Source organism: Bactrocera tryoni, chromosome 4 (assembly GCF_016617805.1).
Source record: "Bactrocera tryoni isolate S06 chromosome 4, CSIRO_BtryS06_freeze2, whole genome shotgun sequence".
Lineage (NCBI taxonomy): Eukaryota > Metazoa > Arthropoda > Insecta > Diptera > Tephritidae > Bactrocera > Bactrocera tryoni.
This window is the reverse complement of record NC_052502.1, coordinates 51,042,331-51,069,884: the sequence shown is the minus strand read 5'-3', so window position 1 is coordinate 51,069,884 and position 27,554 is coordinate 51,042,331. Positions and strand designations below refer to the sequence as shown.

At 35.5% G+C, this 27,554-nt stretch overlaps 2 protein-coding genes across 5 annotated transcripts in view; one reads left to right on the top strand and one right to left on the bottom strand.

Moving 5' to 3' along the window:
• LOC120773797 (zwei Ig domain protein zig-8) overlaps nucleotides 1-27,554 on the top strand; it is a 586,297-nt gene that overhangs the window by 271,939 nt on the left and 286,804 nt on the right. The gene's annotated exons all lie outside the window — the stretch shown is intronic.
• LOC120774595 (mitochondrial glutamate carrier 1-like) lies at nucleotides 21,257-22,165 on the bottom strand. Its single transcript, XM_040104327.1, has one exon. The coding sequence runs from the start codon at nucleotides 22,163-22,165 to the stop codon at nucleotides 21,257-21,259; it is 909 nt and encodes a 302-aa protein (XP_039960261.1).

The following is a 27,554-nucleotide window of genomic DNA, read 5'->3' as shown; positions in this document are numbered from 1 at the left end:
TTCCGAAAATTTTAACTCATCAAATCTGTTTTTAGTGTAACATCCAGATATGTTTTAAGTTTTATAAAATTGCTTCAAACACAACTTTGGTTTATATTTTATAAATTGTCGGTCAATATGTGCGATGTTAGAATACACTAAAAAATATATTTGTCCAAATTCTCTTAACTTAAAATTTGGCTTTGTTATCGAATTCATGCATATGTATAAGCTTTTCTTGAAAAATTGTTCGAAAACTACTAGGCAAAAGTTCACTTAAAAATCTGTCACTACTAAGGAGCTCGATGCAGAGATCTACCGATAACAATTGCCTAGATAGTCTTGATAAAATGATAGTTTAGGTCAATTAGGTTTGAAATAAGCACTTTTAATCGTCATTCGTCAATTTCGTGTATGAAGACATTCTGACTTTACTAAAAAATCCCAACTTATGTAACGAGACAAAGTTAACAGAACTGGAATCGCTACCGAAATAATTTTTTTCTAAAATTGTGAATTGTGGATATTAGATTGGCTTGGCAGATCTTTGAATCTTTTTGATTCATGGTACAAATCTCATTTAGTTTACATACAAATCTGAAGTAGAGTTTCGAATTATATATTTTATCCAGTACCACCTTCTTTTCTTCTACCATTTATATTTAGCTCGACTTGAATCCATATTATGCAAAGCTTGATACTTATATGGCAGAAGTTGATGAGATACATAGACCTATTTCTTACTGATTCTGAAAGAGGGATTTTTAATACTAAAAGGTGATTCGGGATTGGAGAAAAAATGTTTTTAAATAAACAATGTGACGATTTAAGGTTATTAGCTGCTTTTCCGGGAAGACTTTTTTGGCAGAAGAGCGAGAAAGGTAAAGATAACTAAGCGGAGAATATTTTGGATTATTGTGAGACAACTCACACCTCATGACTTCCAGAGAAATTTCAAGACCTGCTAATTTATTCTAATTACTTTAAGCAAGTAATTAAGCATATTCGGAAGAAATTATTGCTTCATATTACAGTGTTCTGTTCATTTAGTAGCCGTTAATCTTACATCCTTTGCTTTCAGTGATCACGTCTGACAGACATCAATTGGCCTTCGCCATTTTGGTGTAAAGTTACCACCACACACAAGAGACTTACTTACTCAAACGCACTGATGTACATAATCATATATAAGTGCATATAAAGATATATACTTGTGATTGTAAAAGTCACACACACACACAAATACACGCTTGCATTTCACCAAGTCTATATTATCAGCGCGCTCACGCCTGCTTTACTCTTATTACATAATAAAGTAATTAGCCTTAATTAGATGTAATGTATGTTGGCAGAGGTGACTTTTAACGCACAGAAAGCAGCAACAGCAGCGACGGCAACAAAGTGAGAGAGAGCGAGAATGGGAAATTAACACAGCTGTAAAAACAAACGCAACGTAATATAAACTGCGTTCGTACAAACATACACACTTACATACGCATACAATTACATGCTTACACTTATACATATGCGCTGACATACATACACATATACACATTCGTATTAAAACTTAATTATACACAGAAGTTGCGACTTAACTTTTTGCTTTTACTTCCCATGTTGTTGCTGTTTCTGTTGCTGTTTGGGTAATCTCAAAGTCATAAGCAAAAGTTAAGCTAAGCTTTCACATAAAAAGTGACTCTGTATCCGCTTTGCTTACGCGGATGTGAGTCTTCCTATTCCTGTTGTCAAAATCCTTGAGTCGCTGGATTTCTTAAAAGTTTTACTTTCTCTTTGGCTTTGCGAAACCAGAAATTAATCTTCTTAACTATAAAAAGACAAGAAAGAGGTTGCAATACATATATAAAAATTTGGGTTATTATATCCTTGTACAATTACATATACATAACCGCCTAGTAAGTTGCTAAGTGTTCGCAATAATTTTGATTTTGGATTATTTTGTTGAAACTGTGCAATATAATATCTTATTCTCTCCATTTCTGCAAATAGATAAAAAATAATAATTAAGACCTTTTTCATAATGTGAATATTCTTAACTTATTCTTCAAAATCTATGCCGTCAAAGTAATCCTCCTTGGCCCCAATACACTAGTGCCAAAGCTTTTTCCAATCCTTGAAACAGTTCTTAAAGTCAATTTTTGGCCTCTTTTTACGAGTAGTTCAGTGCAAACGGCGCACATCACTCAAATAGTATTCCTTGCAGACAGTTTGACCAGTCGGAATGAATTTGAAGGCACCACACTTCGATAATCGATGAAAACTGTCAACATAACCTTGATTTTTGACCTGCTTTGTCGTATTTTTTTCGGCTTCGGCTCACCTTTGTAAGATATTCGGCCGATTGATCGTCTACTTCCGAGTCGTCAGCATAGGTCCAAGACTCATCGCCAGTAGAGCTTGTCGAGCTGTGTCGTTTTAACCATGTCCGTCTGTCTGTCTGTCCGTCCGTCCGTCCGTCCGTCTGTATATATACGAACTAGTCCCTAAGTTTTTAAGATATCATTTTGCAATTTTGCAAACGTCATTTTCTCTTCAAGAAGCTGCCCATTTGTCGGAACGGCCGATATCGGACCACTATAACATATAGCTGCCATATAAACTGAACGATCGGAATCAAGTTCTTGTAAGGAAAACTTTCACATTTGACAATGTATCTTCACCAAATTTGGTATAGATTATTTTCTAAGGCAACAATGTAATCTCCGAAGAAATTGGTGGGATCGGTTAACTATAGCATATAGCTAACTGTACACATAGTTACTAAAAGAAATGCGCCTGTGAAGGGTATATTAGCTTCGGTGCAGCCGAAGTTAACGTTTTGTATTGTTTTTAGAAAAAATTAGCGATTTTGGAACCAATCTTGCTTTCACTTTTCTTAGGCCCAAATGATATTTCGAAATGGTTTTCACTGGCCCTTAAGATATTCCAATAAGATCTATGGTTGTTAATCGTCGATACTCAAGCAACAATTCCTTTATTTTCTTGACATGTTGATCATCAGTTGATGCTAATGGCCGTCCCGTACGTAGTTCGTCGTCAAAACGTAGTTGGATCTGTTGCAGAAATTCTTTGGTTATTTGAGAGCATAAAATTATCCTTTATGCAGAGTGTGGATTGGACAGATTTTTTGGATTTCAAACAAAAAAAAAGCAATCATAAGGAACTTAGCGGATTAGTGCCAAAACGTATTCAATGGAGAATAAAGAACGTTTAAGGTTAAATAACTTCTAAGGTAATCTTAAAGTCCATAAATTGAACGTAAGCGTAAAATTTAGAAAATAAGCTCGAAGGCTCCAAATGGTTGGTATAATCCAAAAAGGAATTGGAAATGGAAGAACCTTCGATACTAATTTGCGAAATTTCTAGGAACCACCATAAAAAGATTATTTTTAAGCACATGAAACAAGGCATAGTGCGTTAATTAAGGGGTCAGTAGTATCTGGCCTGTTTTTTGAAATTTTTTTTTCATAGAAACTTTAATTCAACTATAAAACTTTTTTCACATATCATGAGATATAACTCATGGAGTGGAGTGTATAAACAATTGTTTTCGGAATTTTTTGGTGACATCTGTCGGAGAAATGGCTGGGTGAGTGGGATGCATTTTTTCACTGGCGTACACAATTTCTCATGTTTAGATTATCTGAAACACAAAAACGCAATTTAATCTTTTAATCTTTTAATCTTTTTTTTTTAAATAAAAAAGTAATTAAAGTTTTTCTTTTAATTTTTCCCTTATATTTTTTTACATAAATTTTGTCATAACATTGTCAATAAATCATAAAAAATTATGAATCTAGTAGGGACGATAGCCAGGCGTTTTGTGAGCATTTTAAAAAAATGGAGCAAATCGGTTGAGTAGATCGACCGAAATCCTGTCCGCCAGTTTAAAAAAGTATGATTTGAAAAAAACGTGTTTAAATTTTGAGGTACTGGTGTGTACTGTACCAGGTGTGCACTCCAAGCACTTCGAACGTCGAGCCATATTATTATTTTTGGGACTTTCTCGAGAAACCTTCCAATGGTAAGGTGGGTTTCTACATTAATTCTAAGGGTATAAGGGCAAAAAAAAAAATTGAAAAAAGATTTCCCTACTGACCCCTTAAAAGGCCAAACATTTAGCTGAATTTTACGCACCCGTTATACTGGTTGAAAAATATTTTTTTTTTTTGAAATATCAAAAATAATTTTTTAAAACGAATCTAAGAAATGTTCTATACTCACCAACTTGTACTTAGGAGAAAAAACGGCTTTGTAAAATAATCGTTTCAATTTATATATTTTGAGAATTAAATTCCTTTTCCACAAAAACTGTCACTTAATATTGCATTTCTCAGTTGCCTATCTTGTCAGGATTTATGTCCGCTTATGATTGAATTAGCTTGTTTAAATAGCAAAATAAATTCAATGCAAAATTCATAACACGTGCCGTGTTTAAGATCTTTCGTTCCATTCCCATACAGCCTTTAATAATTTCTCTCCGCTTTTCCTTTTCGTAAGCCTTTGTTAGCAGTTGCTCTCCGCTGTTTGGTAATTGAGTGGCTTAATTTGCCTCTTTGCTTTCGGATATTAAATTCAATTAATCTCTGCCATTTGCTGCAATTAATCTCTTTCAAATATTTTTGGGCTTCAAAATGGATTAAGCCAAGAATTATTGTACTCGAATTCATAGCGCTAATTTGCACAAATGAATGCCTATTGTATATCTGTGTATTATATATGCGTGTGTGTGTGTGTGTGTGTGTAAGTATGTAAGTACACGTGCAAGGTCTTTAGTTGTGTGCCTGTGAACAGGTGAGCGTTGTTGTCTAAATTTAAAGCGTTTAATTAAGTTTTTGTGCTTCACATTGCTTCAACTGTAATTATTAAAATTCATTGTTAACCTCTCTTGAGCAGAGCGTAAAGCTGTAGATGAGTAGTTATTGTATATTATTTGATTATAGCAAATTAGTTTCCGCTTTGTTTTAGTTGTAATTACTAACTGATGTTCACCATAAGTGTGCTTAAAGTGATTAAATCCATTAAAAGGTGTGTCTTATGTTTTTTCGCGGCAGAATCTTGTGTCAATTTGTATGCAAGATATTTGATGTACGTACAAGGTTTGTCCGAAAAATAACAGGACTTCGTCGATTTAAAAAAAATTATTGAACCAATTACAATTATTTGAAAACTTTCCGATTTCCAAGCATTGAAGGCGTCACGGAAGGCATTCTTCGGAATAGCCTTGAGAGCCGAGGTGCATGCTGCTTGGATCCTCTCTGTCGCCTCAAAATGCCTGCCTTTCATCGACCATTTCGGGCAAGGAAACAAAAAAAATCCATGAAGGCCACATCTGGGCTGTAAGGCGGCTGCGGAAGCGTTGGTATGCCGGCCTTGGTTAGGTAGCTCTTCACAAGAAAGACAGTGTGAGCCGGGGCGTTGTCGTGGTGTAACTTCTTATCGAATGCTTTGTTTTGTCGGACCCGATTGACCCTTCGTTTGAGTCTCTTGAGAACTTCCACGTAAAACTTGGCGTTGACGGTTCGTCCAGCGACCTCTTTCCGGCCCTCCAAAAAAGCCTGGGGCCGCCGAATCACACCACTTCTTGCTCAGGCAACATCTGGGTATGCCTGCTTGAGCATATTAAATATCTCTGTCGCAAATTTACCAAGTTTCTCACAGAATTGAATCGCATACCTCTGCTCTAACGAACGCTACATTTTCGGCTTGCACTACTTACAGAAATACGTCGCCCGAAAATGTTTGTCATGACTCCCCAGGTGCTCGGAGACTACTGACCAGCTACTTATGCGTTAGCTAGGAACGCCTTCTACCTAATCCAGTCTGTGCGCACACGCTCCGAAGTACAGTCTCGGCGGAAGAAAATCAGTCCTATTATTTACCGGACAAACCCTGTATGAGAAGGAGGCGTGTACCATTTCAATCTAAGGGAACTTATTGGACCTAGTTCATATATCCACTAGATTGTTATACCTTTTAGATAGTAGACACTCCTAGTATTGTGTAAACATATTTTGTTTATTTTTTCTTAAATGTTACGTAGTGCTAGTGCATCGATGGTATGATGAATTTAATCGAGATCACAGATCACTCGAAGAGCGATTTCGTGAAGGTTGTTCAAAAGCAATTGTTGTTCCGGAAACGATTGAAACTGTGCTCATACAAATACTTCCAGGTCGTTAAGTGACCAAACGTGCGATAAGGACAACTATAAGCATTAGTGGGACCAGCAAACAACCAATATTGCATGGACATTTGACTGTTCAAAATATTTGTTAGCATAGTTTTTAAATCGCCTCGTGTCGATTGGTCGGGAGAAATGTTAAAAAACACGATAGCTGTGCTTCGAAACACGTCTATAAAATAGTGACAGATAAGATGTCCGAAAGTAAGTCGACTGTATGGGTGTTTCAAGATGCGCTGGGTCCAATTAAAGTTCTTCGCGCAAGAAGCACTTCCAAGCAAACGGTTGCCTATTTTTTTTTGAACAACTGGACATATCGCAACCATACCACTAGAACAACGCGTGAACAGCAAATTTTGAGTGATATTCAACCATTTGTTTGCCAGTTGTCTTTCAAGAAATCAGGAAAACCAAGCGCCGAATACGGATCACTCATCAAAAAAAAAAAATGCGAGCTCTTCCTCATCGACTGAAACAACTGCATTTTTGAGTATTTTAAACATCAGTTGGATGAGTAACCCAGCATAGAGTCCTTACTTGGTACCTATAGACTTCTTTTTACTCCAATGCGAAAAAAACAAACTAATATTTCAACGCTTTTCGACCACTTGCAGAGGCTATTGATACGTTCAGAACGCATAATTTGGAGATAACTCAATCAGAGTGGCAAAAGTGTTTCGAAAATTGGGGCAAACGCATGCAAAACAACATAGATCTCAATGGAGAATATTTTGAAAAACAACAAAGCGATTTTCGAGGATTAAAATTTGTTTTTGTACCTTGATTCCGAAATATAAAAGGCAACAAACGTAATGAGACTCCTAAAAGAAACAACACTTGTCTCATCTCATCTTAAGTTATGCTTGCTTGCTAAAAAGTTTTCCCAAAGAATCACGTTAACACATAAAAGTGATAAGCATATTTTATTGTAGCACACTAATGCACAACTGATGCTTTATGATGAACATTACTTGTTTACATTGACTAAGTAAGGAAAAAAAATACATGTTTGTTTTTGTGTTGCCATTAAGGCATTGCAATAAAAACAAAGAATTGCCAAAGCAAAATATGGAAAAATGTTTGATAAATTTCGGTAAGCAACAAATGGCGGCTAGAATAAAGCAAAGTGACTAAGTGAGGCTTGTTAATGTTTTCACTATAAGCACATGTGGCCATATTAACGCTCACACCCGGCTTAGTTTGCTCAAATAGTTATCTCTTAGCATGAAAGTAAATATATGAAACTAGTGTGCGCATATGAGTTTGCCTTTCAACAGTTGTTGCCGCCACTGATGCGAGGGGGCCAAACAATTTGCGCGCCAGACATGGACTAGCCATAATGGCAAGGACAGCAGCCAAAAAGCCGCAAGATAAAGAGTATTTTTCGGTATTCGCTCACACAATGCTTTACAGCCCACATATAGTATGTGCATAGTTATGTATAAGTGTGCGTGGGTGCGAATAATACGTGTGAAAAGCTTTGTTAAGGTGTACTATGAACGATGGGCGCTCAGGCTGTATGAGCGATAGAACAATAACAATGTTGGCGTTGTAATTTTAGTCATATTTATTGTTTTTGAGTAAGTTGAGTTTACGCTTAAAAATCTCTTACAGTCTGTTGACTTTTCGTGGCTTTGTATATATCGGCTAAGCCATAAGCTAAGCAGCAACAACAAAATTGATATGCATATTGGGGCCAACCAACAACGTGTGTGTAGTAATCAACTCTTGATTTTTGGTGCAATATTTCTATGATCGCAAGTTTGTTTTATATCATAATGTATCCATTATCGGCATGGTGAATGGTGTGACTATGTTGAACCAATGCGAACAAGCTCCACTATTTCTCGTTATCAGCTGATTAATTTTACCAGCTTCTGTCTTTGCGCTTATATTTTGCGAACATGAATACAAATGGGGTGCTCATCTCATTTAATTTCACGAACTAAGGTAACGGATTTTAAGGATTTATCTTGGAGGAAATTTAGGTGTTTTCCGCCCACGCATCTTTAACACACATACAAAAATCATAAAATTTCGTCCAGTCATTATAAATGAAGTAACTAAACCGATCTTGCTTTATTGATAGAGATAAACAAATATGAAATATTGCAATTAAGAAAACTTGTCCACTCGATTTCATTAAAATATCACTTGGCTAACTAACGGTTTAAAGTCAGGTGTGAAGACGGAAATCATATCCATATAGGGTATACGTATATTGGGGGCAAAGAATAATGTGAGTTGATGGATGAATTTTTATATATGTACAATATATGTAACTCACACATTGAACAACGTATGGGGCACAAAGTTTTTTGAATAAAACTAAAATAATCATTATATTTGTAGACGAATTACCCAAATTTTCAGCTTTAAACTATAAAATATTATTCTTCTTCTTTTTTATTGGCGTAGACACCGCTTACGCGATTTTAGCCGAGTTAACAACCGCGCCAGTCGGTTCTTCTTCTTGCTACGTGGCACCAATTGGATATTCCAAGCGAAGCCAGGTCCTTCTCCACCTGGTCCTTCCAGTGGAGTGGAGGTCTTCCTCTTCCTCTGCTTCCCCCGGCGGGTACTGGGTCGAATACTTTCAGAGCTGGAGTGTTTTCGTCCATCCGGACAACATGACCCAGCCAGCGTAGCCGCTGTCTTTTAATTCGCTGAACTATGTCAATGTCGTCGTTTAAGTGGACAGCTCATCGTTCCATCGAATGCGATATTCGCCGTGGCCAACGCGCAAAGGACCATAAATCTTTCGCAGAACTTTTCTCTCGAAAACTCGTCCAAGCCTCTGCACCACATAGCAGGACGGGAATTATGAGTGACTTATAGAGTTTGGTTTTTGTTCGTCGAGAGAGGACTTTACTTCTCAATTGCCTACTCAGTCCGAAGTAGCATCTGTTGGCAAGAGTTATCCTGCGTTGGGTTTCTAGGCTGACATTGTTGGTGGTGTTTATGCTGGTTCCAAGATAGACGAAACTATCTATTACTTCAAAGTTATGACTGTCAACAATGACGTGAGTGCCAAGTCGCGAGTGCGACGACTGTTTGTTTGATGACAGGAGATATTTCGTCTTGCCCTCGTTCACTGCCAGACCCATTTGCTTTGCTTCCTTGTCCAGTCTGGATAAAGCAGAAACAACAGCGCGGGTGTTGAGGCCGATAAATTATTATTATTAGAAAAACATTTTCTCTCAATTTGATTTAGATAAGTCACGAAAGACCGACATATGGGATTTAAAGTCAAGTTAGAAGTTGCAAAATATTAATGTTAGATGTATGGGGCTAAGGGTAGTATTAACCACTAATTCATTCATTTTTTGATATAGACGTATACTATCAGGAAAGTATTATCTCCGAATTTCAATAACATATATATCTCACACATACATATATTTCCTATAAAAAATTAGAATTAGACACTGGGGTCCCAATATTCAGAATCCCGGGCTTGAATAGCTTCCGTCTGGTTTTAACAATTTTTCAACTCGAATGGCATACCTTCAAAACTCTATTTTTGCAAAGCTTTATCCCGATATATATTGGTGCTTGATTTGTATATTACAAAATGAGATTATCAGATAGAAATACATACATATAAATGTGAACGAGGTGTGGTTGTGATTTGATTTTTTTTTCATTTTCACTATTTTGGGTCTAAAATTTATTTAATATCTCTGAACCAGTTGTTTGTCGATTTATCGCACTTTTATTAGTTTTTAAATCGCAGATTTAAATTCATCTTATCGTCATGATCAATTATTTAATTATATCGCTTTAACTATCGCTTTTAGTTTTAGCAATAGTAACCACCGTTAGGTGAACAAAACCATTATACTCTGTAGCAGGTTAAGTTAGGTTAAAACGGCTGATCCCGCGTGGCACAGGAATCAAACTTGACTATACATTCATTTTTCTGAAGCCTTTGAACTAAAAAACTCCTGGCTAGAGATTAACTATCGGTAAAGTGCCCTGAACCTATCACAAATTTGCTAAGGTGTTTTGTCTACTTTTGCTATATCATCTGGAAGTCGAAGTGTATGAAACCAGAAGTGTTTTTGTTTTGTTCTGTCAAAAGTGGGACATTCGAAGAGAAATTGTTGAAGAGTTTCTGTTTCAACTTCTTCCAAACAGCTGATGTAGCTGGCATTCGGTAAATTTTAGTGATAAATAAGTAGTGAAAGGTGAACCTTGGTAAGAGCGAAGAACTCCCAAGTTCTCTTTTAATTAACCCCAGGCCAGAAGAGCCTTATGACTCCACAGCGCTGCTGGTAGTTGACCAACGTTTGCTTGAGACCGAGGTACCAACCTTAGCAAGCTCATTAGCCTTACATTTTCTTACAATACCGATGTGGCCAGGCACCAGTCTAAACCTAAAGTAGCTCAAGGCTAATATGGCTGTTATAGGAGTGGATAGTGGCTGCCCTTTGGAGCAATTTGAATTAACGGAAAAGTATGAGCTCTTAACTGCAACGAGAAATTTCTCCGTCTAATACTTTTCTATTTTTTCTTATTAACATTTATACAAATTTGTATGTTTCTTTACTATTTCAAAAAATATTCCGTAATAGAGCCTTCCTTAGAGGTGTACTGGTATATCAATTAATTTTTCTGAGTACGAAGCAAGAAACTACTTTCGATTTTTTTTGTCCCACCCTAGTAAATAAAAATATATATGTATATATAATATATGTATAAGGAATTACAATTATCAAGCTTGTATTGACAACATTTTAAATTTGTATTTGCAATTTTTAGCTCAATTTTATCGTGACAGAGAGAACCAAAGTAATATTTATGTTTCACCTTACATATCTGTTGAGGTTGGTAATCATTATTTCAAGCTCCTGTAGCTTTTGGTTTATATGGAACTATTATTTCGTGACACATATTCTATAACTAACATATCTTAGCTGTGACGAGTTTGGGTATCCTGAGAATGAGTACTCGTATATATTGGCTTCTGTGTACTCAACTGTCACGAGCAGCATATTTACATTACTAAATGGAAGACCTTCCTATTTAGTAAGTGCGTGCATTTTTTCGTTTCATTTTGTGTCGGATAGAGGGTTGGGTATCACTTATTTTCGGTCATATTAGAACACAAAAGTGAAAACATCATTGGCAGCTATGTAAACAACTTTAATATTGTAGTGAAAGTAAATACATTTAACTACTATGTATGCATATATATAGCAAAATTGTAACCCAGTGGATAAACGGCACAAAAAAGAGGGATTTAACAAAAAATAGCTGTCTTCTTTAAAAGTACTAACTACTATTGTATTATTGAAATCAGTTTGGGTAATTTAAGGTTAGATCCATATTGTAGCGCTGAGATCAGCGGAAAAGCTTGTTTATAGACCTGTTTTAACATATATTTGTATGAAATTACGAATGTTATTGCTTACTATCAGTTCCACTATGACTCTAGCCTTAAGGGTTGCAGAAACATACATACTTATGTAAATATATGAATATGGTAATATCAGCTTTCACGGATTTTTTACTTGGTGGACAAATACACATACATATTTATAGTTGGGGTGAAACTAAGGATGCCAAAAACACGATAATACAATATCCCCCGCCCAGCAGAGTATGTCTGTTGTATACACATACAAATTTATATATTTTATATGCAAGTTTTGTGTGCAAATGTTTGTGTTTACTGAGCGTTAGTGGCCATGGCCACTGCTGGGTGCTGCTTCCCGAAAAATCAACAACATGGCAAATGTCATTATGTGGCTTACAGCCATGGTCCACCAGCTGGCGCAGCACTCAGAAGCCAGCAGCAGCTACACGCTCTTAATATTAAGCAAGTACAAATATATGTATAAGCGTGAATGTGTATGTTTGGGTGTGTGCATAAGTACGTGTATAGCTGCCAACAATGAAGTGTGCGCACAGCTAAGTAAATTGAACTAGCAAATTTTTTATTTAGTTTACTTTTTCCAGTCGCCCGAAGTCAATATTACTGTTGCTGTTAGTACAGTTAGCGTCAGTCTATGAGAAAGCAAGAGGAAGAGCGGAAGGATGTTGGCGAACGCCTGCTCCCAATGCGTTTATAACTCGTGAATTTATGTCACGCATACAATTTCCGTGGTGGAGCCGTACGGTACCCAGCTACTATTAAATTTACTTATTCACACGGTTCTGCAACTACAACTATACCGTTGGGAAATTTCATTTTGCTTTGTGTATTATTTTCGTTGTTTTGGTGTGTGTGTGTGTGTGTTTGAGTGGGTGCATACTTTCACACCTCGTTAACGTTCGCTATTTTCTATGCTATACGATTCTCTATTTGACGCCATCCTGGCAACTAATACCTAATTGACATGAGACTCTGCTAGTCACATATATCATATGTTTATATATTTATGTATTAGGGAAGATCTTATAAGGAGTATACTTTCCATAGTACTTATTTCTAAGAGATCAAAATATCAAGAGCAGTGTAGTTCTTAACGAAAACTATTTCTTTCTATTCTTTAATCTTTTGAGTTATATGCTAAGAATATCACTTACACAAATTTTAGATCAATAACAAAAGAGGGTAGAGTTATTGCCTCCAAACTACAAATTAATGTCATTTGCTCAAATTTTAAAAATATATTTAAAAAAATTTCAATAGAGAATTTTATTTTTATGGTATTTGGAACACATTGTGGTTTCTTGTTTAGATTTGCAATCAATATACTTGTAAGTACTTTGCAATATCAGATTTTCCCACATTGGTTATTTCATTTTAAATTCATAATTTTGTAGACACTCATTTCAGAATGACTTCTTTATTACCGTCTATGTCATAGCTTCGGAAGTATGTATATTTTGTAAGGGAAACTCATTGTTTATCATTGTGCTCCAAATGATGTTTGCTTTGTTAATCTGTGTATAATTTTCCTTTTTTTTTCTTATTGATTGATTTTCAATATCTTGTTATACCAATTCCTTTGGTTATTCAAGAGAGAATTTTTTGCTATGGATATGTTACTATGTATATATAAAATTAAACGCCTTTTTTGTATGTCCGCGCATTACGAACGAACCACAGCACGGAAAGACGTGAAAATTTGCACGGGTATTTCTTTAGTCCTGGAGAAGGTCTTAACGGCGGCCTTTTTTGCAAAATCACTCTCGATTTCGCAATTTTTGTCTATATTTATAACTCAAGAACGATTGAACCGATTTGTCTAAAAACTGGTGATGAGATAGCTTGGATCTTTGGGACGGGCATAGGCTATTTTCTATCGTTTCATAACAACAATTCATAAATAAAAAAATTATATTTAAAAATATAAGCATGTGTTCAATATTCATGTAAGAATCATTTGAACATTTGTTCTTCAAAAATACAAAATAAAATCACATAGCTACTGGCAGGGTACAGTAGTTTTTGTTTACATACGCATATGTATATATGAATTATAGTGATAGTTCTAACTAAATAAGAAAAGGTTGAATTATAATTTGAGATGAGTGAATAATAGCTGACAAATATTCCTGAAGGAACGATGAAGTCTGAGTTTTCTGAAGTGTAGTATCTGGGTTTTAGCCGTCGATTTTGCAATTACATTCGATAATGTTGGACAAAACATTACCATATGATTAGATATGAGGCGTGAGAAGCACCCTCTTCTGCTCTATTCCTTTAATGTTATTCACTAAAGAGCAAGAAGCATATATATGTGTAGAGACCGTGAAGATGTTGTTACAGTATACATACATACTTATGTATGTACTATTCCTTAAGGGATCGTCTAAGTGTGAGCCTCCGAAAAATCACTGTTTTTCGCGATTCTTTTTATACTCTCGCAACAAAAATGCTAAGGAGAGTATTATAGTTTTGTTCACATAACGGTTGTTTGTAAGTAATAAAACTAAAAGAGTCAGATATAGGGTTATATATACCAAAGTGATCAGGTTGACGAGTAGAGTTGAAATCCGGGAGGCCGGCTGTCCGTCCGTCCGTGAAAGCTGTAACTTGAGTAAAAATTGAGATAAGAAGGCTCCACAAGAAGGTTAAGTTCGAAGATGGGTAAAATCGGCCCACTGCCACGCCCACAAAATGGCGGAAACCGAAAACCTATAAAATGAAATGAATGAAATTTGGCACAAAGGATCGAATTAGGGAGGGGCATATTTGGACGTAATTTTTTTGGAAAAGTGGGCGTGGCCCCGCCCCCTACTAGTTTTTTTTACATAGCTCGGAAACTACTATAGCTATGTCAACCAAACTCTATAGAGTCGTTTTCTTCAGGCATTTCCATATACAGTTCAAAAATGGAAGAAATCGGATATTAACCACGCCTACCTCCCATACAAAGGTTATGTTCAAAATCACTAAAAGTGCGTTAACCGGCTAATAAAAAACGTCAGAAACACTAAATTTTACGGAAGAAGTGGCAGAAGGAAGCTGCATCCAGGTTTTTTTAAAAAATTGAAAATGGACTTGGTGTCGCCCACTTATGGACCAAAAACCATATCTCCGGAACTACTAGACGGATTTCAATGAAATTCGGCATATAATATTTTCTTAACACCCTGATGACATGTACGAAATATGGCTGAAATCGGTTCACAACCACGCCTTCTTCCAATATAACGCTATTTTAAATTCCATCTGATGCCTTCTCTGTATAATATATACATTAGGAACCAATGATGGTAGCGGAATAAAACTTTACGAAAAATATGTAAATGACGGATAATGAAATCTCGATTATCACTTTATCATGCGAGAGTATAAAATGTTCGGTGACACCCGAACTTAGCCCTTCCTTACTTGTTTACATTTCCCGTTCTCTTGGATATTTTGATATGTTGTATGGTATTTATATATACATAGTATAATTGTTCCGAGTTCATTTATATATTTATTTTTCTTTATAGTTAAAAAATAATTCATTCAAATAGCCAACACTTTAGATTAGGTCGCTAGGTTGATCCACATATAAATGTAACGAGTCATTCCATTTGGATAGCTTTGCGCTTTATGATTCCTAAAACACATATAGATCAACAGACTTTTGCAGAGCGACAGAGCATGCCGAGCTACCACGAATTAGCTACGGTTACCAATAATAATGCCAGTCACTTTAGCTGAACTACGGTCGCTGAATTCTACTGCTTGACTGGTAATTTAACTACAAATTTGGCAGTTCATTTGAAGATCCTAAAGCGCAAACCGCTTGTTAAGTGTTCTTTCGACATCACCGCGCAGTTTAAGAAAAGAGTTCTGAGCACCCAAGCTAGCCAATATAACAATAATTCAACAGTTTGTTGTCAGCAGTTTTTATTCAATATAATAACAATTACATTAGAATTAAATTTCTGGTTGGAGTACTTTACTTTAAGTTCATTAATAGCTGTTTATGATTTCATTAATTTTGTAGGGAAATATTAGTAATACTTGCTTAATGACTTGAGTAAATTAAATATTACAAATATTTCAATACTACAGAAAGACTCTGGCGACTCTGAGTAAAAATTTTTCAAGAATATAACAGTTTTGATGAAGTTATTTTCGGAAATTAGAGATTAGAATCTGTTATACTCAAGTCACTGAGCTTAAAATAAAATTGAGAAAAGGAAACGAATATTTAATTTTATTCGAGCAATTAAAAAGGTGCAACATTTAAAATGTATAAGTAAAATGATTAATATGCTTTCGTATATTGTTTTTATATTTATATACGATATTATTCTTTCATATAATATTATATAATAACACTGGAAAGAAATATGCACCTAAGAGTGTCACACAAATATTTCAACGGAGCAAATGTCACCCTTGTTTGTGTATTACTACACTCGTTTGGAGTCGCAAAAGACTTTGATTGATGAAATTTAATATAGCATAAATGTGGCCATTATATGCTTATGCTTTACGAAGCAACGTAGCGTGCATAGAGCAAGGCATATCCAGGCAAATGTTGTACATGTGTGAATGTACATGAAGTTTGGCTGAAGCTTGCCCATAATATGCTCCCAGCATAAATGCCAATATACGGGTATAAATAATAACATGGATGCCATACCTACACTTATGCCATTTATGTCATAAAAGCAAGAAATAAAACTAAATCAACAGAGGATACTGAAAGTGTATAGCACAAACGCTGCTACATGCAAATGTATGCATATTTGTTCATGCTTGCTGGTTGGCATGGCGTATGAGTAACAGCATGTGCTGTTGGTTTTTCATACAGCAGTAGTTTCCTTAAACATACCCGTGTATGTATGTAGTTATAGCGTTTGCTTGGCTTTGTGCTCAAGTTGCAGCGCTGCAAACATCAAAGGTAGCATAACGATAAGAATCTGTTCATATTTATTCCGCTATAAATGTCATGCCTGCTATAAAAGTCAATGGAGATTCTTGTCAAAGCATTGAAAAACACTCTTGCTTGGTCAGCTCATACTTGCTTAGCTGTTCTTAAATATTTTGCTTGAAAGTATGAGAAGTTAAAGAGATGCTTTGTGCTAAGTTAGAATGTATTTTTGTTTTGCTTAAATGTGAAATAAAACTAAAATATATTTTTATTATTTACTTCATGCCAAGCAGTAAAAATATTGAAAAAGTAATTCATAAATATTAAAAAAACAAAGGTAAAGTATATATATCAAAAATTCGGAGGACAAAAAAATATTATCATAATAACTTACATTAAAAAAATACGAAATAGAAAAAAATTTTAATACTTTGAGAGTACCCTTGATCGTCTAATTCAGAGGTACATCTTCCAGGCATAGACCAAATTAGGCTACGGAAAGAGTTCTGTGGAACAGAATACCAAATCTTTGGACCTTCTCTCAGAGTTCCGCAATATTTTTCGGTTTAACCGGTCCATTATTTTCCTTAACAAGTTTCCATAAGGTTTCGATTGGATTCATATTTGGTGATATTGCCGCCACGGGACTTGAAGGACTTAGTTGTGTGAGTTCCGCTGTCATTTTTTTGATCGGCCTATTTTTTCAACTTTTTTTTCGGAAACTTAAAGGCTTCAGGCTAAAATTTTTGTGACATATTCAATATGTTTGTAATTTCTCTTTGCTTGCGACCCATTCCTTGCAAATTTTGGACGCACAGTATTTTCTCCTTTAAACAATATATATATGTATATAAATAATTTGTATTAGCAGTGTCCATATCTCCGTGTGTATATACGTGAACTAATTCCTCGGCTTTTGAATCCTTCCTTTCCTCACCAAGATACTGCTCACTTTTCGGAACCGGCAAAACTGTCATACAGACTGAACGATCGGAATCCGGTTCCTGTATGGAAAACTTTCTCATGTAGCGAGATATCTTTGCCAAGTTTATCAGGGAACTGAGCAATCAAAATCAAGTTCTTGTAAGAAATCTTTTATATTGTGAAGGGCTTTTTAGCTTCTATGTAAACGAAGTTAATGATTTTTCTTGTTTCCAAATATTTTTCGAAGGACCATCTAATTCTTAGCTCCGCCTAATGCCTTAACATTATACAATTTGAAGCATCATTACGGAAGACCCCATGATTTCTTCAAGTATATTAGCATAATCAAGTAAAAGTTCGACAAATTAAAGGATTGAGAAAAAATGGCTTGACATTAATTACATAATTTTTGCTTACACTAAAGTGAAAGATTAATTTCATTGCATTAACATAGGTAATTTTTCTTGAAATAACGCATCATTTCCCGTTTGCGAAGCAATACAAATGAGTTTTGCATGCATTGGAAATTTTTCTGCAACTGTAGTAGTAACAATTTAAATTAAGTGAATCCATATAAACGACATACAATCAGTTATCGGCATCCGATGTCAATGGGCATGCCGTAAGAATTATATGCGAACGAATATGAGTATGTGCGCATGTATGTATGTATGCGTGCAGTCGCAAAAGTTACTAATGAGCACCGAACTCTACTCATACCCACTCAACTTCATCAAACTGTGCATTTCGCATAGCTCTAATGTATAATAAGTTTACACATACATATGTTAGGTATATTCGTGTACATAAGGCTTTAAAATATCCCGAAGTGGTATGTCTGTGTGGGTTAGGGCTACAAATTTGAATTGGCTTTCGTGATTTGTGCTTAGTTTGGCTTATAGTTGAGCACACACGACACAGCGCAATTAATCACAAGCAATTCAAATTTTGTTTTGTACGCCGCTCACGAATCGCTTTTGTATATAGTATACATAACGGTATTTATATTCACGTAACAGGTAACTTAGTAATTTATTTAAATCACGCACTTGTTGAAATTGAAAAATGTAAACTGCTCAATAACACTTTTACTCCAACTCACATATACACCGTTAACGGTTTAGTGCTGCGAACAATGCGCCACTATTGGGTATACGTAGTAAATGACGGTTGCTAACTACGCGTAAAATGCACGTTTGCCTCTATTATAAGTGAGAGTGGATGGCGAGTAGATGGTAAGAAAATGTGAATAATGTATAAGAAAGGGTTTGGGAAGGTAGTCAAGGGTTTACTAACGCCTATTGTGTAGAGTCACCTTTATACAGTAAAAGTAAAAGCCAGTATGCATATATCAACGTCAGCATGTAGGAAAAATATCTCAAGTATTGAACGTGATCTTTTAATGGAATTCATTATTTCCTGATTTTATAGCAAAAGCTAAATAAATTGAAACACATTTTTTCATTTCATCATTTGGTATACGCTCAATTTAGTTTCCTCTCACTGCCGAAAAAGCTCGGTCAGTTTGATACTTTATCAAAGGCTGTACCCACTACAGTGAATTGCTTTATTTGAACAACAGATCAGTTAATGTTTGTTAAAAAATAAGGAAACTTTGGTTATATCGTAGCCAGAATAACCTTCATGAATAAAAACTAGAATTACTAACGAAATTTGAAATGAGCGCGAGTACAGGAATTATTATTCAGAAATATTGCTTGATGTAGCTAAGGCATTCGATAAGGTGTGGCATGAAAGCGTTTTCGTAGTATGAATTTAAGTCATTCTTTTTGCATTATATAAAATATTGGAGCTTTCATCTAAAAAATAGGAAATTTATTCCAAGATGAACGTTCGATAAGGGCTGGTATACCTCAGTTGGATGTGATAGATCCAACACTCTATATCTAATCCAACCGGTGGTAAGACTTAGACATAGACTTTTGCGTATGACACAACTCTACTATGCCCTAATAAATGTCCCATTAGAGCGTCAAGGATATTAGCTTTCGTCGAAGAATGGGCGGCTAAATGGCGAATAGACGGAAATGAACAAAATTGTTAGCATGTTCACAAGACAAAAAATGTGTTAAAATGATAACATCTTAATACCTAAAATTAATGACATAAATTTTCAATGCTCATATGGACAAAACACATATCCAGAAAATAACTAGCATAAAAATTAGAGTAACACATTTAAGCTGACTTTTAAATAAAAGTTCAAAACATAGTCTCGACAACATAGTTAGATTTATAATGCAGTAATTAAAGGGTTACATTCGTTTGCGGGTTTAAAAAAGTCAATTATTTTTAATATTTTATTAAATTCTACAACATCTCTAAAATATTGTCCTAAATCTTTAATTTGATCCATGTAATAGTTACGGAGATACAGCCTTGAGAACTTGTGAAGGAATTATTTTGCCAACGCTGGTGCATCGTTTTTCCAAGGTATCACCGGAAATGGCGTCGCAATGGCCGAGTTTTAAATATTTTCTTTCAAAAATTTCAACATTTCGTAAAATAGTGTATTTTTGTAACAAAAAAAAAAAAAATCCAAAAAAATATGTGAATTTTTATATGAGAAAAAAATTGTTGGAAAAGGTTGTTTTTTACCCATGTAACCTTTTAAGCCGATATGAATGTATGGTATTCACTTGTGTAACCAACATTGCCGAACCAAAAGGTTCCAAACAAAACTCCTAAGAGCGATAACAGGTTCATCATGGAACATAGGAAACGACAAGCAATCACTACGATCTTTGTATTCCTATCGTAAGGAAAGTAGTATAGGACAGCAGAAAAAATTATGAAAAAAACTCTGCAATTATCTGAATCCATTAGCTAATGTCTTGCTACAGTTCTGTAGACAAACTCGTTAAAAAAATCTAAGAGGCTTCTAAAGAGCAACGTAACACCAACAAAAAAAAACAAAAATGTTTCCATAAAAGAACTTGATTTAAATCGGTCAGCTTGTAATTAATTTATACGAATCTGGTCATTCAGTTTGTATGATACTTATATGCTATAGTTCGGTATCAGCGATTTCGACAAATATAGTTTCTAAAGAATATAACAACTTGTAAACATTTTCGGAATGATTTCTCTAAAATTGAGAGCAAAACTGTTGACAGATGGACATGACTAAATCGACGCAGCTCGTTACGCTAATCATTTGTATATACTTCTTTGTTCCATAGGGCGTCCGACATTTCATTCGTAATAAATTTAATATATTTACGTCAGTAGTACTTAGTGCCTCAAAAAGAGCTTTAATTTCTAATATATATTTAAATATATATTTTTTTGGAGATCTGAGAAAAAGAAAGTCACGTTTAGTCAAATCTGGACAATATGTAAAATTTTGGTTTCGTTTCTGCTAAAGTGGGAAGTTTTGTTTGCACAGAGTTTTCTACTATGTATGAACTATATGTTCAATACGTTCTTTTTATATTTTTAGAGCACCGATTATCTTCGGCTATTCCCTGGATTCGTTGCTCATTTTTCGAAAATACCTAGTGGCTTCACAGGGCTCAGAGAACATACGATACACATCATTCCATAAATTATGCTCTAGGTTTGTTACTATGTCTCATATCTAATTTTTCAAACCACGGGAATATTTTTGATGGAGCAGTCTTTCAGTCTGCAGTATTACTCAAATGTACTCAGATGTCAGAATAACGTTTTTATCTCTTTGGGGTCTGTAAGTGTTTTTTCTGTATTTTAAGCCGAGCATTTTTCAATTATAGCATTTTAATAGTAAGTGCTGAAGCTATGGTTATAGATACATTTAATATACGATTTAAAGACGAAAAAACACAAAAACTTTCATTTGGACATTTGTTGAACATCGTTATTATAGAACATTTCATTTAAATAGCTTATCGCATATCGCCTCTCCCACACCCAAGAAGTATATGGTCTGTACAATGCCATACATGGGCGAGATGACCATAACGCGGCACAGTCCACCCTTGAATAGAGCCGTAATACCTTCGTTTCGCCAAGTTTTTACAAAACAATCCATAATACCATGGAATTCTTGTTCGCCGGCGCGTTTCTTGAGTGCCTGTAAGCGTGTTTTCACCACATCGAATGGTGTTACGACAAATGCAGAAGTACAGCCTGCAATTAAACCACCTAAAAATGAGACCCACGGTACAGCGTCCTCCGAGTTGGCTTTACGCGGACCCAAATCATTCAAACCGGCAAATAACGGAAAGTAGATGAGTGAAAATAATATATCGCGAAATGCCGTTGGCCCTATACCTCGATACAGACCGAAAATACCACGTTCCCGATACATTTTCGCAAATATACTTCTGGCCGTTATGCGTTCCGTTACGCGTCCATCTTTGGCCACACGGCCCGCATCTTGTAGCTGGATTTTGATGAACTCCATTGGTGTTGCGACAAGCACCTGAAAGCAACCAGCTGCGGCCCCGGCTAACATTTGGTGTGGCATAGGCAAAGATCCGTCGGTTTGCGTTAAATGAAAGCGGAAATAGTCATTGGCTGCAAGTTTGACCGCCTTCTCTGGGCTGACGAGCAGAAAGATAACACTAATGCCGCGATACATGCCCAGTATGCCTTCGTTGCGTATAGATTTGCGAAAGCAATCTGCTATGCTGGTATATTGCTTCTCACCATTCGGTCCGATTTGCTGATTCTGCAGTCGCGTCTTCACAAAGTCCAGTGGATAGACACAGGCGACACCGGTCATGGAGCCAACAGCTCCATTGATGATTTTCGGCAGTAATTGAAAATCTTGTGGCATTTTTGTTACAACTTTTATTTTCGATAAATATTTTTTTTGACAAATTTCTTGTTTACAAATACATCATCATATGTGTTTGATTCAGGGTTGTATTGAAAAATGTTAATTATTCAATATTTTTGAATACCTGAACTGCGTAGAATAAGTTTTTTACGATAATTGTAACAACCAAAACGAAACGTCGACCTGGCACAAAAATTCGAAAAAATTGGGGCGGTTAGGCGTAAGCGCTCCTTTACTTCTAAAAATATGCCCAAAAAGAAAATTCAATAATTACTAATGATTTCTTCATTTAATTAGTACAAATTACTATATATGAGTATTTCTTTGTTAATATTTATATAAATACTAATCGTTTTTATCAAAAATAATTATTTTAAATTTTTCTTTCAGGTAATTAAACCAACTATTATCAACTTTCATACTGCTCAAAATTGTAAGGTAATATTTAAATAGAGTTTACAAATATTAGCACCAAAATCCTCATTTTCAAATGTTTATTTTTTATCATTGTCCGGGTACACTCGTAAACGGTTAATCTATTTCGACAACATTTAGTTTCTAATTTATAGAACTGTTCGAAAACTCTTCTTCATAAATGGATATTAGAAAAGTATTCATCGTTAGAATAGTCACTACTATTCCTTGCCATTTTTAGTTAACGTAAAACTATAACGTGACTTGAAATATCTCCACTGTACACAAAAAATCTGGCACTTCCTCAACAAAGTTTTAGGATTTTTGTGAAGATAAACTCGATTCCTACATTATTCAAATTATATTTAATTTAAAGAAAATACGAATAAGACAATATTGTGATATAGTGTTATATTTACGATCATACGAGAAGTATTTTTATTCCATGGCAACATTTAGTATAGTAGTTTTGCTCAACGGTTGCATGTACTATTTAAAACCAACCGAGATGGATATATGGTATGTATTTATATGATCAGTAATAAAAATAAGATAATTTGATGAAAAAGGATACAAATTTCCGCCTTTAAAGTGTACCATCTTATGACGAAAAATGTTTTCAATCCATTGGAACTGTTCAAGCCCCTAGGTACCGAATATGTGTATCCCATGGCCAATAGTTGATTTTTTTTACAAAAATATCGATCAATGTTTGAGATATATAAAAGAAATTTGACAGAATTCTTTCCTTATAAATGTTGGTCTGAATGTGAAAAATTAGTTGAATTGGGTCAATACTTCCTTTAGCTCCCATATACCTTATATAAAGATTATCGAACTTCTGGGTGACTTGATATCCCGTATATCGGCCAATATGTAAGTTATCTCAATTCAAAATTTATTGTTATAATATAATTTTGCCAGTTGATCCATGAAAGTTACGAGAGTATAAAATGTTTGGTTACACCCGAACTTTCAGTTTGGCTAGCAAAAAAAAATCACACAGAGTCAAATTTGGTGAATACGATGGTACTTATTTGCGTTTTTAAATTCGGTCGCAATCGTACACTTTTTGAAAGAAATTCAACTTCATCGGGACGAGTCGAGAAAGAACGCATTTTATACCCAATATATCCACCAAAATCATTTCGAGCGGACTCTATAACACTTTCCTGACGATTTTCAAGCACCATATCCTTATAATATTTTTATCACTTGAAGGGGTCAAAGATCGTCCAGAACGAGGCATGCCTTCAACGATCTCTTGACCGTCTTTGAAGGCCACTCGTAGAACTGTGGTTTTGAAAAAACTAAATCACCGTAAGCCTTTTCCAATACGAGTATCTGCAACAGTTTCGCACACGGAATTTGGTTAGAAGTATAATATTTGACATAAATTTTTTGTTCGATATTTTTATGCATTGTAAAAATCGCAACGCAGTACTGAGAATAAAACCAATTTGTGTTATCAATGTGTGAAAGTACATTCAATGGCTACCACGAGCGTGCTTGCAGAAGTTTAGCTGCTAAACCCAGTTTTCGTTCGTTTAAAGTATAAATCGGCCGATACTGCTGCTATTTCGCGTTCAATATTTTACGAAGTTCACCAATCGTCGCTGGCTTGCTGGCATAGCCCATACATTTGACGTAGCTGAGCAGGAAATAGTCAAACGGTGTCAAATAACAATCGGTTGTGACATTCGCTGTTTGGCTTGTGGCGCCATCCAAGTCCATATCATCCAATTCAGGACAAAAATATTTGGTTATCATTGAGTGGTAGCGATTCTTGTTCACAGTAGCGTGCCGGTCTTGATCATCACGGAAGAAGTACGCTTCAATGACGCCGCCGGCCCGTAAATCATGGAGCTCGTGTGGCTTGCTGCCTGATCAATAACGCATATTTTGCTTATTGACGAAGCCATTCAACCAGAAATAAGCCTCATCGCTGAAACTGATTTTTCGATGAAAATCCGAATCATTTTCAAGTTATTGCTCAGCTTAATGCGCGAACATACGACGATTCTGGTGGTTAAGGGGCTTCAGTTCTTACTTCCATTTGATCTTTTAAGGATGTAGGTCAAGCTCTTTTCGCAAAATTCGCCTCAAAGACGTCACAATCAACGCTTGATAACGACGTGTGAGAGACTGATTCGGGTCTTCCTCAATCGATGCGCTAGCGGCAGTAATATACTCGACACTACGGGCACTTCTTTGTCTCACTGGCATGGGAACATTTTGAACTGTGCTTGTGGATTCAAATTTTTCGACTAGACACTCAATTGCTGATCTGACGAAACAATTATGAGAACCATAAATTGGATGTAACGCTCTTAAAGTTGAGGCCACCGACTCCAAATTTCGTTAGTAAATTTTGATAATTTTGACTCGTTGTTGGGTCGTATTTTTGTTGGGTTCTTATTGAAAAACCCGTTTTAAGCGAACTAGGCCCTCAGCTTTTGAGATATTGATATGAATGATTGAACATGTCCTACTGTAGTATATAGCTGTCGTAAAAACTGATTTTTTTTATCGAAAACGTTTTTATTTCCACGAAATTTGGCATGGATTGTCCAGGGCAATGATATAATCTCCGAATATGACCGCTATACAAAGTAATCGGTCGAAATCAAGGCAAAGAGAGTTAATGCTGCTTCGCGTGTTTCTTTTTTTCTTTAAGCTGCATACGTAATTTCATAGAGAGAGATTCAATGAAAACATACTGAATCAAGTGGAGATGTTTTATTAAGTGGAGGAAGTTTTCCTTAAAATAAGTACGAGTTAAATTTATGACGCTCACATATAGAAAAATGATATGTTTTATCAAAAATGCAGTAGGTTGATTAATTATTTTTCATTGCTACTTATTTCTGCTTACTTAGTTCTCTTTATGAATTTGCTTTATTATTTTTTTCAAATATTGCCGTTACCTTCAAAAATATTCATATGTTAATAAAATATAGTGCAAGCAACTGCGGCAAACAGTAGTATTTGTTATGCTACATATATATATTTGCAAGTAGTCCGATTCATTATGTGTTTCACTCACGTAACCAATTGAGGAATTCATTTTTCTTTTCAATCAATAGAGTAGTATGCATGTGTTCGCAGTGTGAGTGTATCGGCGAAAGTGTGTGATTTTTGATGATTTCATTATGTTGTTAATATACATATTTGCGCTCGGCTTAGCCAGAAAGCAAAAGTCACAACCCATTGCCCAAGGCGGTTGTTCATAAATACGAGTATATATGCTATGAACAATACTTTATACACTTGCTGTATTTATAAAAATATATGTGTTGAAGTGTATAAATAAACATGAGCCTACACACTAAGTTTACGACATGTGCTGTAACGTTCGCGGCTTTCTTAAATAAGTCACGAAAGTTTGGCCAAGTTTCTGCGATGACAAACATTTAACAAATGTTGCCGAAAATGTTATGACGTTATGTTGGCAATATGTTGCCAGTTAATTGTGCAGAACACACATGTACCATACATGTATCATTCACATATACATACATATGTATGTGTGTGGGTAGCTGTAATAGTTTGTGGCACAACGTAGAAGTTAGGGAACGAAAATTGGTTATTAAGTAGATGCCTCGCATGTATAGGTCTGTACATATATAGACGAGTGATGGAATAGTTTTGCTACGTATGTGTGTGTGTGTGTTATGTCACCAAAATGACGTTTCTTACTTAGTCGATAGACGTGTATTTCCGTTACGAGCAGAAGCGCAGCTGAAACTAGCAATAAGTTGAGGAAAGTGGCGTGTGTAGGCGTAAGTAATCGACGAGTGTGGAGTGTGTGGCAAGACAAAAAAAACCAAGATGATGGAAATATATTGAAAATGCAGAAATACAAAGTACGCTGATAGTTGTTGTTGGTAAATACGCAGTTCAATAATACACACGCTCATAAGCATAGATCTAATATTGGCATTAATACGTTAGTGTGCCTTAAAGCGCAACTCATTGCTTATGCCACATACCTATACACACACATACACACACACATATGTATATGTAATTAACGTGCATGTGCGCATCCGTAACTGCTCCACAAGTGTTGGTATGTGCGATTAAGTTCCTGCCTTGCCGGAAGCAGCTACTTGCACATTATTAATAAACACTTTGCCAAGGAAACTACAACAACAACAACAAAAGAGACAACAAGAAGAAGTAATAAAGTTGGCTTGAGCACAAGTCAGGAAATTGAAACGGCGAAGGATGAGTAAGCGAAGTGATAGGATTTTCCCGGTGAATGAACCAGTGCTGTGCCTACTATGCGGCGTGATGTGCGAAAATAAATTGCTGTCAAGTTTGTTGCTATGTGTAGTACTTAACATAGCTATGAAGGATGGATTTACATTTGTACATACTCGTATGTGTGTGTATGTGGCATACGGGTGTTGTGTAGCGTTTTGATGAATCAATGACAGAAGTGTCACTTGCACCATTCACATGTGACAGCTCGAAGCAACTGTCGCTGACAATGACTGTGTAAGGCTTACATATGTGGGCGCGTGTATTGCGTACATCTGTATACTCATAAAATGTTTTGTGCGATGATTTGTATATTCAGACGTAAGGGCGTAATATATTAAATATTTATATTAACATATATATTAATATTTCTATTGATCGCCAAACATGAGACACTGATTAATTTTGACTTGATTTCGAAATTATATCGAACTATATATATTTTAATATTTTATTATGCAGTCGTTAAGGAACTATATTCTTAGTAATTATTTTGTGTGCTGGAAAACTGATGTGGGCTTCAAAAATAATGCATTTTGCAGAATGTAAAAATTCACTCGGTCCCTTCTATAATCTTTATCTTTTTATATGAGATGTTGTCATAGTCCATGTCTCTGCACCATATAGCAGGACGGGAATAATGAGTGACCTATAGAGTATAAGTCGCGGGTGCAACGACAGTTTATTTGATGACCGGAGATATATA

Coding starts and splice junctions, on each gene's coding strand:
- LOC120774595 (XM_040104327.1), bottom strand. CDS start 22,165: ATGCCACAAGATTTTCAATTACTGCCGAAAATCATCAATGGAGCTGTT.